The following is a 14843-nucleotide window of genomic DNA, read 5'->3' as shown; positions in this document are numbered from 1 at the left end:
AGCTGCCTCTCGGTGAAAACCATAAAGTGAGAACTTTACCCCTCCTGCACCGCATTCTGGAAAAACAAGCACTAAAGTAACTAAAAGCTAAGCTGTGAACTGGCCCTGGTCTATTTTAGATTGAAACTGTCAAGCTTGAACAGATTTAATAAGGAATGTGTCTCGCCACAACGCCCCATAGTACAATATGAACTTATTTATTTTAAATTTTGTTTGCTTTTATAACCAATAAATCTGTATTGAGACTATACAATGTGTTTTAGGTCATTTGTTTAACTTGTACTGCATTAAAAGGTTTACAACACTTATGTAAAAACACAACTTGACAAGAGCAGGTTTATTAAATTGTTTATTAGCCTATTTTACAACTTACATAAACAGAATTCATTTATACTTTCACAACTCTGGACATTTTTAACACACTGACTAGACAAAAAGCTCAGGATATCCTGACCAAACTGATGGCCCGAATAGTATCACTTTGATTTGTAGGTTCACAGTGAAACCAAAGCAGGATCAGATCTACCAAATGCCATTTTTTTTTTTTTTTTTTTTTTTTAAATGGGCCAGATCTGATCTTTTCATGGTTGTATAATCAGAAGAAAACCCACAGAATCTGATTTTCTCTGATCAGAACTCTCAAGCTGTGTCTGACTATTTCAGGTCTCCTGTCAATTGTAATAGGACTGACAGAGAGGTGAGGTATGTATAGAGGAGCACAGAGTTTGAGTCGACGATGCTGGCATCTAGGTTATGACTCGTGCTTTCCTATCCAGTCCGGCTTTAATGCCAGTTTTTGATTTTTAAAAGAAAGCCAGTGCTGTTTCCTGGATTTGGTTTTTGTAACGTTCCATCTGAACAGAGAAAATGTGTTTTGTGTATTTTAAAACAGATAACATCTCAATGCCAATCTCACAAAGGACCTCTGATTTAAAGTATCAGACCTAGAAATATAATCGAGGATGACCCAAAGTTTTGGTCATGTCGGGAGCCTTGACTTCATTTCATCTTGTAGTCTTCAGGTCTGGGGAGAAAAACAACACATTAGTATGGGGAAGAAAAAAAACAATTACAAGGAAAAACATGGAGAGAAAGTGACAGATGAGAAACCACGCGGATCTTATCGGTTTTTTTGTCTTTTCAAAATGAGACCAGACACAGCATCCTGTGTTTTTTCTCCTTTCATTTTGAGCACAGATTGCAGCAGACAGATATTATCAGGACATGCTGTATTGGTTTTGATACAAAGCAGAAAAATGTTATCAATTGTAAAAGCTCTGCTATCAACTTCAGCAGTATGTTTATGTTGTGGATTTTCTGTCTCCGAGCACTGTGTGTGTGTGTGTATAATAATCTTTTTCCTCTGCTCCAAGGTTTTCTGAGAGAATATTAAGTATGCGTTTAATAAAAGGTAACAATTGAATCGCCCTCGATGACCTCAAAAAACACACACACACACACATTTGATCAGTAAAATGAATAAGACGGACTGGGAGTGAATATTAACTAGGCTAAGGCCCATCTCTTAAATAAACCAGGATTAGCTTGACCTTGGTGATCACACGGTGACGGGCCTGAGCGCACGCACTGATTGGCTGAGGAGATTGGACCAGTAAACAAAAAGTAGCTCATTTATCACACACACACTGACAGCAGAGCTGAACGTAATGTAGACATGCTGTTCGTGTCTGTACAATGCGCACACGCACACACAGAGGACAGCAACTAAATGAAAACAGTGACTCCACAGAGAGCTCTGATCCCAAAACTGATTTCACTTAATTTATTAAAACCAATGTGGGTTATGTTTAGATGTATTTGAGGTACCAATATCAGCATTGTAGAGAAGTACTGTTTGTAGGTTTAAAGGGTCAGTCCACCCATATTACAATAAAACAGAGGTGTTACTCTATAATACACTGCGATGCAGCTCAAAGTTGAGCCATGAGGTGTAAATCTCTTTCTATGTAGCACTTTTTGTTTTATAACGAGCTCGCCAGCAGTCACTACATCTGAGCAGCTCAAATAGAGACAACCAGTGGACTTGAGTGTTGAGCCACTGCTCCTGCGGATGACAACAGAGACCAACCCGGTCCTGGATAAAGAGCTACGAGACGGATGGATGGATTGATTGGCGTTAGTGCCGAGCAGGTGGGAGAGAGGCCGCCCTCAGTCAGAGTGATGTTCGCTACAGATGAAGCCGGAGAAATGCAACAGGAGGACATTATTATGATCAGCGAACAAGGGGTCACAATGTCAGTCTAATCTCAAGCCAGAAAATACTTGACTCAAAAAGCCATGAATATGATTATGCCAAAAAACAGATGCTCTCTCACGCCCCGCAGAGAAACCCTGTATGTTCAGAAAGGAAGTGGTGGGAAAACAGCCGACTTTGCCCGCCAGTTTGTGACATTTTAACATTTATATTCAAATCGTGAGCACAACATCTAGACCGGGGGGAAAAAAGAAACACAGAAATCTTTGAGATCAAGTTTGTGTTAAACAAAACAACTGCAGATGCATATCTACTCAGCCCAAGCTGAGAGGTCTGTTATACTGCGTTGCCTTCTAATGTTATGCGGTTTAATAATAGCACAAAGTACATGAGCGGTTATTTAAAAAGTTTTCAGGGAAGCTCACAAGGCACTCCAGTATGTAACCATCAGAGCACAGCCAACACCACAAAAACGTTTATAGACTAAATAAAAATGTCAACTATGGGGGGAAAAAGAGCTATTTATTTAGGTACTAGCAAGAGGACTGAATTCACACAGGAGCTGTATCGTTTAAGTTTTTACCTCTGAGAATATATTCTGTTGAATCAAGTGGCTGCTCGTCCAACGGCGAGTCTTTGCTCTCTGTGCAACACGTCACATACTGACAGCTGTTGGCTGACAACCATCAACACCACGGCCACAAGTGTTTGTGACGTCTTAATGAAAAATGTTGCATCTTAAATCTTCCTGCATGATTTCATTGTCAGAGTGAAACTGTCCACATAAAAGGGTTTTCAAGCGTTTGCATTAGATCTATTCACACAGATGATTTTGTAGTAGGACCATGAAAATATTGCTGAGCAGCGTGAAATCACCTGCACTGTTCACTGCAGATAAGGTCTGAACAGGGCAAGGCATTGGGTTAGTTTACAATCCACCATACTCATTAATATGTCTCTCCTACAAAGTCAAGTGCACCATTATGTTGGTAGCTGCTTCATTTGTCTATCAGATTTGTAAACCTGTATAACTACCGCTACTTTATGACCGCTACTTTCTCACAAAGGCTGGTGGTTGGTGTGAAGAGGTAGAAATGTGACAAAGTACTCAGATCAACATCGCCCCCTTTTGGCTGTTCCACTTCAGTACAAACATAAAAGTGTTCGCATCTTTGTGTTTGTTTCTCCTTATGGTGCAAAGGAAGAACAGATGAAGACATGATTGGCACCTTTTAAAGTTTGTCAGGCAATTAAAAAAAGATATTTGAAGGTAGACGTTAGCATTTACCATCAAAGTTAACAGTCATTTTTTAGGTTTTAGTTCAGTCAGTCGAATTCGAATAGTTAGTATGACCCTGATAAGAATGTGTAACACTCGGTTTGCTTGGGAACTGAATGTGTGTGTGTGTTTCAACATACGGTGTCCACAGCCTGGGGAAGGTATCCATCTCCTCCTGCGTGTACTCGCTGAGTTTTCTGGGGATTTTTCTGGGCTGCTGCAGCTCCTCCGTCAGGTTGGCTCGGATGTCGTCTGGCAGCTCCTAGTGAGGGGCGAACAGAAAGGACATTGAACATAACAAATGAAAACGTGAGCAGTACAAGAACTGTAAGGAAATGAGACAGGAAAAATAATGAAAGGACATAACATGAACAAGAAGGTGAGAATAAAGAAGGAGGTACTATTCTACTTTCCAAAACACTCACAAACAACAGCTTGAACTGCTCTGAATTCTAAATGTGACTGCAGACATTCACATTCATGAAGCCCATCTGCTTGTAATTAGTGATGCACATCTGATGGTGGATATTAAGCCAGGATCAAAATACAACACAGGTATCTGACTTCCCTCACCCCTAAATTGTGACACCAAACACCTCGTGTATCACATTACAAGTCGAAACTCAACGATCTGATTTTCTTCCAATGCCTGGAATTAATGATGGCGTTCTCTCGCATGGATACAAATTACATCCAGTTAATATTTGGGCAGGCCACCCAGGTTAAATCAACAGCCTGTCGAGTAATTGATTTCAGAAGCTGTGATGTGTGACGCTCGTGGTTCTCGCCAACATCCTCTTAAAACAATTACAATTGAATGCTACCAAGTGCCTGCAGATCACTGCATCAATGACGCAATGCAAGTTTCTCTCAAGGAGGACAAGGAGACAGATTGATACACTGATAACTACATGACCATCAGTTGCTTATTCACACATCCAGCACACAAGGAGCAACATTAGCAGCACTAGGAGTCGCGTTAACGGCCATCCAGCAAACAAAAGTCCAGTCTTTTAGTTGTTGGTCTCTAGCCAACTTCTGAGGGAAATATCTGTTTCTTTAGCTGCTAAATGCTCCACGATTTTCACCTGCTAGTCGCTAACGGTCCTGTTTAGTGCTAAGCGGGTAGCTCCTTGCTGCCACTCAAACCAAAGCTGATGAGAGCAGTGAGAGTGAACCAAAACAGTTAAACTCTGTACAACTGACACAAACTGAGCTGGGGGATCATTCTCAGTGGGTTTGAACACTTTGAGTGACCCCTTTCACCAAAACAGTCATTTGACCTAATCTATAAAATATATAGGAGACCGACTGAAGCTACTAAGGCAACCTCACAAGCAGTGGGAAACACTATAATCCCATCTAATTGTCCAGCACTTTAAAACACAAACCTGCTGAGACAATGTAGGTGAAGAAAAAGGACTAAAACTCTCCTCCGTCGAGGGCAACAATCATGTTCGACCATGTACGTACGTATATACTGTAGTTATCAATTGATATTAACTATAAAGGGGACCTGGATGAAGGGCGATTAAATCGGGTTCATTGTTTTGTGTCAGTATCCGCAAAATGATCTCAGTGCACCGCTCCTTAAAATGTGCCCACTTTCTGTCCGTCCTTAATGAGCCTGGTTGATTGTCTGAAGACTCATCAGCTGGAAGAGAAACCGGACTTACGTCATCAGGAAAGATGTGTAGTCGCTGCATCATGGTGCGGCGCTGCAGATTCCTCGGCAGCATGCCGTAAACCGCTAACTTCACAATCTGGTGAGAAGAAGCACATTGAAGAGGTTGACATTTAATCAGCTTAGGGTCTCTTCTAAAACAGTAGAAAAAGCCGGTGTCTATAGCAACCGTATATACTTTTTTTACGTTTTCTCACATTTGCTTCCAAAACTATGTTTCTCAGTATGAGGCTGGTCGCACAAATGTGAATTTGACTTGGAGAGAGTTACTGGAGCGAGATGTTGGACAGAGGCTGTGCTCACAAATCATTCATCTGTCCAGTTCTGTTTCTCCTTCTTCATTTCAACTAAACCACCATCAGGACACCCGGCTGTGGTCAGTGGCTGGACTAAAAACCTACATCAGGAAAGAGCCAACAGCAGAGTCAATGTCTCTCATGGTTTTACAAACTACAGATTGCAAACCAGTTCACGTCATTCACATATGTTTCGTGTTTCCCACATGACAAGAGCAATTTTACGGTATTTTTATTAGCCTACAAAAACCTCCAAACCATTCACGTATGGCTCCCTTTCTGCTGTTGTAGTTGACATGTTAAATGATTCTGAACCGCCCCGTTATTTTTGTGCAACATCCACTCACTCCTGACCTGTGAAGCTCAGTATTAAGGTTAAACACACCACGTGTTCCTCTGAATAGGATTTATGCATGTTATATACAGTTATGAAAAAGTGTTTGCCCCCTTCCTGATTTCTTATTTACCTACAACCCACTACTGAGCATTTACAGACAGTACACAAACAATCAATCAATATTTACAGTATACCACGCTATAATGTCGTTTTTATTAATATGTATGAATGTAATTTTCAACTATAACTTCTCCTGGCCTTGAAGCATCCTTAACTTGTGTATAAATAGATAAAGATAAGTTGTAATAAATATGAACTACTAAGAAGTCTTATTATATATATTCTTAGAATTATTATTAACAGTTGATAACTGCTTTATAAAGTAAAACAGTGCAAGATTTGTTAATGTATGTAATCATATTTCATTTATTATTGCAGATACATTATGTTATCAATAACTCATAAGGACTCATAAGGAGTTACAACTGTTGATGAATGCATTAACAAACATTTATAATAAAAGTGTTTATGTACTGCTAAAAGGCAAGGTTAAAATAAAGTGCAATTGGCATGCCAGGATTAAAGGCACACACACACACACACACACACACACACACGCGCACACACACACACACACACACACACACACATACACACACAGTTGTGTGAAAAAGTGTTTGCCCTCTTCCTGATTTCTTATTTTTTTGCATGTTTGTCACACTTAAATGTTTCAGATCATCAAACAAATTTAAATATTAGACAAAGATAACACAAGTAAACACAAAATGCAGTTTTTAAATGAAGGTTTTTATTATTAAGGGGGAAAAAAAATCCAAACCTACATGGCCCTGTGTGAAAAAGTGATTGCCCCCACCTGTTAAAACATAAATTAACTGTGGTTTATCACATCTTTGGAAAGCTGAGTTCAATTTCTCTAGCCACACCCAGGCCTGATTACTGCCACACCTGTTCTCAATCAAGAAATCACTTAAATAGGACCTGCCTGACAAAGTGAGGTAGACCAAAAGATCCTCAAAAGCTAGACATCATGCTGCGATCCAAAGAAATTCAGGAACAAATGAGAAACAAAGTAATTGAGATCTATCAGTCTGGAAAAGGTTACAAAGCCATTTCTAAAGCTTTGGGACTCCAGCGAACCACAATGAGCCATTATCCACAAATGGCGAAAACATGGAACAGTGGTGAACCTTCCCAGGAGTGGCCGGCCGACCAAAATTACCCCAAGAGCGCAGCAACGACTCATCCAAGAGGTCACAAAAGACCCCAGAACAACATCCAAAGAACTGCAGGCCTCACTTGCCTCAATTAAGGTCAGTGTTCATGACTCCACCATAAGAAAGAGACTGGGCAAAAATGGCCTGCATGGCAGAGTTCCAAGACGAAAACCACTGCTGAGCAAAAGGAACATAAAGGCTCCTCTCAGTTTTGCCAGAAAACATCTTGATGATCCCCAAGACTTTTGGGAAAATACTCTGTGGACTGACGAGACAAAAGTTGAACTTTTTGGAAGGTGTATGTCCCATTACATCTGGCGTGAAAGTAACACGGCATTTCAGAAAAGGAACATCATACCAACAGTAAAATATGGTGGTGGTAGTGTGATGGTCTGGGGCTGTTTTGCTGATTCAGGACCTGGAAGACTTGCTGTGGTAAATGGAACCATGAATTCTGCTGTCTACCAAAAAATCCTGAAGGAGAATGTTAAAACACAATGCTAATGCTAATGCTAGAGTTAGTGGATATGAGCCACAGGAACAGCTCCCTGGGTCTACTGTGCGTTGTCAAAATATTAAAAGATATATTTTTCTGAAAAGCACCTACGCTGTAAAACAAAACTATTTTAGAGGAGAAGGTGAGAGTTATTTAAATCTGTCAATGTGTAGACATCTCATAAAAACAGCAAAATGTGTTCCTCCAGCTGGCGTTTATAGCTCAACTCAGCTTTTTACTTCTGCCGATTGCATTCACGCTTCAAAAATCATGTAAGTGGTGTTCATGTGTGGAGATTATTTTACTGAAAAAAAAGTGCAAGTATCATAAACTTGTGTTTGTCACAGAGCTTAATTTCTGCAATAATTCTAACTTGAATGGAAAAATATCCCATTGGGAACCAGTGGGCAGTGAAACTACATAAAGTAAACTACAGTGTCCATGTTCATTGTAATGAAGGAACAGGTAACCCAGTCATAGTATTAGATTCAGGAGACTTCTGTTCAATGGTGTGATTTGTTAACAATAACAAAAATACACACATTAACCAGATTTATCCTTCAGGCTCATGAGTTGTTTTTCTCTTGTGACAAAGACATCAACGGTTAGTGGTTCGTCATGTGCAGTATGTAGGTCACATCAAGTCCTGAATGGAATTATCAGTGTGTGTATAACCCAATGAAGACTCCCCAACCCTGAAACCATGAATATGCAACACAACCAAAACCCAAGGAGTTATCCTTGAACTGACGTTCTTGTACGAAGTTTGAGAACGCACCAACCGACCACCATCACCAGAGTAAATTCACTGATGTTTAATCCCCGTTCTCTGCACTTCACATTAATATGCATGAGCTGCACGTATGAAGAGATAAATGTCTAAGCACGAAACACCTGCTCTTCACAGCATGTGGCAGACAAAGAAATGAGACTACGCTCAGAGAATGTGGGTTAACTCATACATAGATAATAAGAAAAAAAAACATGGTGTACAGAATGTGGCACTGGTATAGCTGAGATTTTAGAATTTTCTCTAAATAATAATAGTACAAAATTGAGAATATTGATTGACACTTACAGCTTTCGGGTCTTTATGGTGCAGTTGGGCAGCTGTGACCTGTTTAAATCCACCTGGATACCTTTAGAGAAAAGGACAAGCTCAGTCAGTCCTCGTCTCTACGAACATGTATCAGATGATATGAGAACATTGAGCCTCAACAACCCTGAAACCTCTCTGGTTTACAGATATTAGATACTACTGAGACACAAATTCATTTTAATTTTCTGAGTGTTTCATAAGCATTGAAGAACAAAGACAAGTTGGAAACACAAGAAAAAGAGGCGGGTAAAGTGAAGCATCATATGTTTATATAAAAGTATGCACTTACTGCGTGTGTGACGAGTAGACTTTCTGCTCCCATTTGTTCCCAGAGAAAGCTATGTGTTTGGTGTTTATAAGTACCACATGGTCTCCACAGTCACCTGCGAAGATGTTCAGAGAATGTCTATTTTCAGGATTATTGTAAAAAAAAAAAAAAAATATATGAAATTGAATACTTGGCTAATTCAACAGAGGGACAGACATAGCTGGTATGCTGATGACAACACCAAAAATAGTGGTTAGTTTGCTAGACCGACAAGGAGTATTCTGAGAATGGCACTTTATAAAGTATTAGTAATAAGGAAGCAAACTATTCATAAAGTTTATCCTCTACTGCCATCGTGTGGCCGTTCCATTCCACAGCAACTTCAAACTAAGGGTGCTTGGATTCATAATTAAAAACAAAAACCAGTAGTTTATACATAGCGTAAGGGTTATGCTTACGTTAGACAGATACTCATGACTTTACATGTGTGTGTAACAGATCGGACTTCTACTCACTCAGTGCGTGGTAGATAGGCTTGTGTTTCCCCTGTAATCTAACAGAACACATGGTCGCGAGCTTCCCAGGAGGCTGCTGTCTGGCATCGATCAGGAACCAGGAACGAGCGAAGGTCGCCCATTGCTGAAAGAAGAAAGAGACAAAGAATGGGTTAAATTAACTGGCATGGGATCATCACATGTCTGTTGGTGTGAGACGAAACAATAGAGACCTGGGGAATTTCTCATTTCCCAGTTTGTGCAACCTTGATCAGAAACTGCTTCAGCTCAGACTCCGATAGATATATAGATCGATATTTATTATAGCCTTGATATAATTCATTGTGTGAAGCACTACAAAATGTCTGTATGAAAAATGCTACACAAATAATGAGTGACACACAAGCACACTCTTAGTCTATATACATGACAACATGAAATACAACAAATTAGTGCTGAATGCAAGAGAATGCTCTTATTGATTTAATATGTTGCCATCAGCAGCTGTTTCCACTTGTAAAAATCATGTCACGATTATAGCAGTTGAATTACAATACACAACTTCCAAAGTTAAAGTTAAAATGACAAAATGTCTCGCTCTTAAATCAGTGCACAAAGACCTCTGTTGTATACAAGTAGGCACAACATCTCCCAAAACAAAGCTTCAAGCTAGCAAAATTTGATGTGATGTTAAAGGGGAATCTATTATTTTTCCTTATTTTCTCTCATATTTATAATAATACAATGTCGGATGTTCATATTAAACGTGGCCAAAGTTTCAAATAATGAGGTAACGGTATGCAAAAGTAATCCCTGTGAGGCTTTACATCTTTTCTCTGCTTCAGCCACATCCTAACATCCACCTGCTCAGTTTAAATGTGTTCACTTTTCCTAAATAATAAAGCAGTGCGCGTCTACAATGTAGCTTAAGGTATTTACAGAGCTAACGGTGCTATATGGAAGTCTACCGAGGCTAACAACAATACTGGTTATAGCTCTTCTCCAAAACAATAGCGTTGGGTTGTACAGATGTGACAATCCACTGGTTACATTACTAACTAGCATTGATCATTAACGTCACAATAATAGACAACAATATCACACACACCGTTGTTGTTAGCAAACCCACGTTAGCTAGCGGTATATTTATGCCAAAAATTAATCTAAACACAAACAACGGTCAAATTGTGAGGTAAAAATCAGAAAACACAATGTATAATGTGTACGGTTACCTGGGCAGATCTGGAGAAACTTGACATTTCTATGAAACTAGCAGCACATCCTCAAAACATTTGACCCTCAACGCGTGAGAAACGGTCCGTCTGAGAGTTTTTCTCGGTTGAAACAAGAGTTAAGGCTTCACCGTTCCTATGTTACGGGTTAATCCATATCTAGCTCACGTAGCAAGATGTAGCCCTGTTTCATAGACATTCACTAGTTCAACTCACGGCAACCTTGAAATAATTACTCGATATGTTCGTATTTATTTTGTTTTGTTTTCGAATCATAGTTTCTACCCGGTCCTACTTTGACGTCGCACCTCAACGGCGTCACCAAACTTCCTTCCCACCAGAAAACGAGAGCGGGGAAATTTGACAAGTCGCCCCACTATTGCTACTAAGAAAAGTAGTTTATGACTTTTGTTTTGTTCATTAAAACGTCATCGATCCAGCCTGACGTCTGACCCAACATGAGAACTTTAGAGGAGGTTCAGGCCACTCTGCAGATCGCCAAGCTGAAGGAGGAAGAGCTACAGAAAACAATATACTGCCTGTCTTTTGGGGAAAACGTTTCATCTGCAGACTACTGCCTCATGGAGCTGGATGACACCCTGTGCAAACACATAGAAGCTGGGCAAAGGTAACGTCTTCAAATAGTGTGAATTAATGTAGTCTTGGTCTGTGGTGAAACACACCGACAATACGCTTATTGTTTAATGTATGTGTTTTGTTTTTGTAAATTGACAGTTGAATAAACTAATAATTTCAGCAGTACTATTCATTATTTTAGAACCTGGTAAGAGCACATCATCTGGAAACTTCACCATTTTCTCTTGTGTGCAACTGTAATGATTAATGTGGTTGAAGATAATTCAAATGAATGTGCAGTACAAGATGCATGATCAAGATGGATGTAAACATATGTAAATGTCATTGATAAAACATAAACCAACAATTATTTTTCACTTTTTCCAGTCTAGTGATTCGAGGGGATACGGATGAGCGTGCGGTGCTCTGTAGCGGGGACAAGACCTACGATCTTAAAATAGCCGACACATCCAACCTGCTGCTGTTTGTACCAGGATGCAAAACGCCAGACCAACTAACCAACAGCCAGGAAAGCACTCATGTGGTGCACAAGCAGGTATGGAAATGACAAACTCACAGGTACCTGCCTGGTATGCTGCAACACCCACACAAAAAGACACAACCTACTGTTTACATATGGGAATATTGGTTTAGTTGCAATTATAACCCATGTGTACTAACAATATCGTACTTCTGTTGTAGATCTGGGGATTTTGTAACAGCTACTGGGAACTGAAGAAACAGCGTCCTAAACTGAAGAAACTGAAGACGGTCTTAATGGAGAATCCTTATGAAGGACCTGCTTTAGGGGGGCAACAGGAGAATACAGAAAACCGGGTAAATGCATAGTCTACAGTGAAGTCATTTATCATAATGTCTTATAGGTCTGTGTATATAGGTATAGCGCTTATTGGAATATCTTTAAAACTTTGCTGAGTATAGCACTAAAATAACCTTTACATAATTTATCTTTTAGATGTAATTGTAACAGTTAATAAGTGTGTGTTCCTCTGTTACCAGTACACAATGCACGATCTGTTGGACAGGATCCAGTCCAGCGAAGAGGAGCTAAAGATCCACTTAGAGACCATCCATGCCTGTCAGATAGATGGTAAACAATGACATTTTTTAATAATAATATGTATATTAATTGTTAATCATTGTCAAGGTAGTGCTCCTGGACGGTACATTGCAGGGTAGATGCTTTCATAAACACAATCTCTCTATTCTTAGCTACACTCCTACAAATATAGATAACAAAACAGATGTTTACCTGATGTTTAGAGAGTGTCTTTTCTGTCTTTCAGGCTACTGGCGTGTGCTGGACTTTGACTATGAGATGAAGCTGCTCGGTCATGTTACTCAGCTGGTAGATTCTGAGTCGTGGTCCTTCAACAAGGTTCCCCTTCAAACCAGTCTGGAAGAGTTGGCTCCACTGGAGCCCAAGTAAGTTAACGACAATGATCGTCATGCTCATGCAACAGGAAAAAACAAATGAGGTCATATTGACTTTCTGAGTCTTTATAATAGATACTCAGTCGGGTTCCCATCACTTCTCTTCTCTCTTTCACAGAGAGATGATCGAGCACTGTTTGGACTGCTATGGGAAGCGCTTTACTGAAAACGGTAAACAATGTGTGGAGACTCAACTGACAGTTAGTAAATTGCTAGTAGAATCCAACACAATAACGTCAATATGAAAGTACACACTACTAACATCTCTGTATGCTTCTCCCTCTATATAGACAAAGTTTTTTATGCACTGCATGAGGATAAAGTATGTCGGGGCACGGCGTTACTGCTGCTGCAGAACGCTGTGAAGTTCAACCTGAGAGAGTTTCAAGAAGTGTGGCAGCAGAGCGTCCCAGAGGGCATGAGCACAAGATTAGACCAGCTAAAGGTAATTAGCCTGTATTGCTCTTGTATACTTATTTTACGTTGTTTATTTACTTTTAAAGAGAAGAGCTTCGGACCATTTTTGGTTATGAAATGTCATCAGTCCATGCATTCTTTACAAAGGTCAAATAAGTTGATTTAAGTAGTAACATCGTAAAGCGCTACGGCTTCTAGGAGTCAAGAATCCATTCAAATCACCAGATTCCTCTTCTTAACTTATTGGGTTCTCTCTGCCAAGCCAGTCCGCATTTCTTTACCTGACGATTCAATTTGCATCTACCTCTGATCTAGAATGAGTCAATATGATGAACAGTCTCAAACCAGCCTCTGATAATCATGCTCTTGTAACTAAAGAGCGACTTGCCGCAGCTGTTTAGATCCGTTCTGATTTGCGTTTTAAATCTTCCAGAGTGTCGCTCTGGTGGACCGCGCCTCCCACCCTGAGACCATCTGCCTGCTGCGGGTGGAGGATCTCCCAGAAGACACGCTGGAGCGCTTCAACCACCTCTTCACACTCAGAGAGAAATGGACAGAGGATGACATCACGCCATACATACAGTGAGTGTCATCTATTTAGGACATCATTGTAATGTTTGATGAAAGCAAAAGATTAACATTTATGTAAAATAAAAGCACAGACATTTGTCTTGTTGACAATACTGCAGAAACAAAAACACATAAGTTCTTTCTTTAGCTATCTGATGGATCATAATGTGTAACGCTTCTTCCCTCTACTTCATTCAGGGACCTGTGTGGAGAGAAACAGACCACCGGAGCTCTACTGACCAAATATGCTCGATCCTCAATGCAAAATGGGATCAAGGTCTTCAACTCCAGAAGGCCTGTGGCTACATGAGCATGTGCGCTATGAAGAATTTAATTTACATTTGAAAATTAATGCGGTTATGTTTTTTTCCCCAGAGTGACTTTTGCAATTGTCGAAATTATTTTACGCATAATTGGTCTTAAAAATACCTCGTTAGCGTTGTACGTTATCTTGCAGCAACCAGCTAGCTTGTGAAGTTTAAAATAATAAAAAAGTAACCACTTGAAATTGAAATGTTGAAAAATCTTTGTCACTAAAACCAAACTTCATCTTTGTTTCAGTTGTTTTGTTTGTAAATAAAATGAGTTTTCATAATCACAGTAGTGTTTTTTTTCAGTCTCGATTTTCTGTGATTAACCCGAGTTGGACAATTCTTCATTTCCAACAAGAAAATGCAGCAACATAAACTTACCAGGCGCTGCACAGGAGGTTGTCCACAAGGTGGTGGCCTACGCTGATATATTCAGTGTGATCTCCACACAGTGACTGGATTAAACAGTATGTGCTGCTGCTCACGTCCTGCGATGTTTGTTCTGTACTGAATTCAAAGGTCAATTACTTGTAACGCAGAAAACGAGATCATTAACAGAATCACATACATACATACATGACTCATGAGATTGCTTTGATTCACTGACATGCTTAATGTCCTCAGGTTGTTGTAAACTATCAGGTTTCTGCAGACTGGGTCCCAGTCAGTCACAAATGGAGCTGAAACAATTAGCCTGCTGACAGAAAAACTAAATGAATATATTTTAATTATTGACTGATAAAAGACTTAACTTTGTTCTTATTTTATGGTCTTCAATTGCAGTAGTGACTGTTAGAAAATTGAGTGTCACAATTAACTTAACTTAGCTTAACTCTGCCATTCTCACTTGTGAGCTCTGAAGCAATGGGCTGAACTGGT

General features: G+C 39.8%; 2 protein-coding genes across 3 annotated transcripts; one reads left to right on the top strand and one right to left on the bottom strand.

Annotated features, from left to right (window-relative positions):
- Positions 1–336: 336 nt before the first annotated feature.
- mrpl13 (mitochondrial ribosomal protein L13) lies at positions 337–10754 on the bottom strand. 2 transcript variants are annotated; one of them, XM_031853420.1, is made up of 7 exons: positions 10636–10747; positions 9425–9548; positions 8931–9024; positions 8621–8681; positions 5171–5257; positions 3635–3756; positions 337–1024 (listed from the first exon to the last, which is right to left on the bottom strand). In XM_031853420.1, the coding sequence occupies exons 1-7, from the start codon at positions 10660–10662 to the stop codon at positions 1000–1002; spliced, it is 540 nt and encodes a 179-aa protein (XP_031709280.1). In that variant the 5' UTR covers positions 10663–10747; the 3' UTR covers positions 337–999. The 2 variants fall into 2 exon arrangements, with proteins under 2 accessions (XP_031709280.1, XP_031709279.1); XM_031853419.1 differs by lacking the exon at positions 337–1024 and having other exon boundaries at positions 1033–3756; positions 10636–10754.
- Positions 10755–10979: 225 nt separating this feature from the next.
- On the top strand, positions 10980–14363 carry dscc1 (DNA replication and sister chromatid cohesion 1). Its single transcript, XM_031853228.1, has 9 exons — positions 10980–11263; positions 11599–11767; positions 11914–12048; positions 12232–12322; positions 12519–12657; positions 12785–12837; positions 12957–13111; positions 13517–13665; positions 13852–14363. The coding sequence occupies exons 1-9, from the start codon at positions 11094–11096 to the stop codon at positions 13961–13963; spliced, it is 1173 nt and encodes a 390-aa protein (XP_031709088.1). The 5' UTR covers positions 10980–11093; the 3' UTR covers positions 13964–14363.
- Positions 14364–14843: the final 480 nt, after the last annotated feature.

This window comes from Anarrhichthys ocellatus, unplaced genomic scaffold (genome assembly GCF_004355925.1).
Source record: "Anarrhichthys ocellatus isolate YVR2014 unplaced genomic scaffold, GSC_Weel_1.0 scaffold13, whole genome shotgun sequence".
NCBI lineage: Eukaryota > Metazoa > Chordata > Actinopteri > Perciformes > Anarhichadidae > Anarrhichthys > Anarrhichthys ocellatus.
The sequence above is the reverse complement of the archived record's forward strand: the minus strand, read 5'-3'. Positions and strand labels throughout refer to the sequence as shown.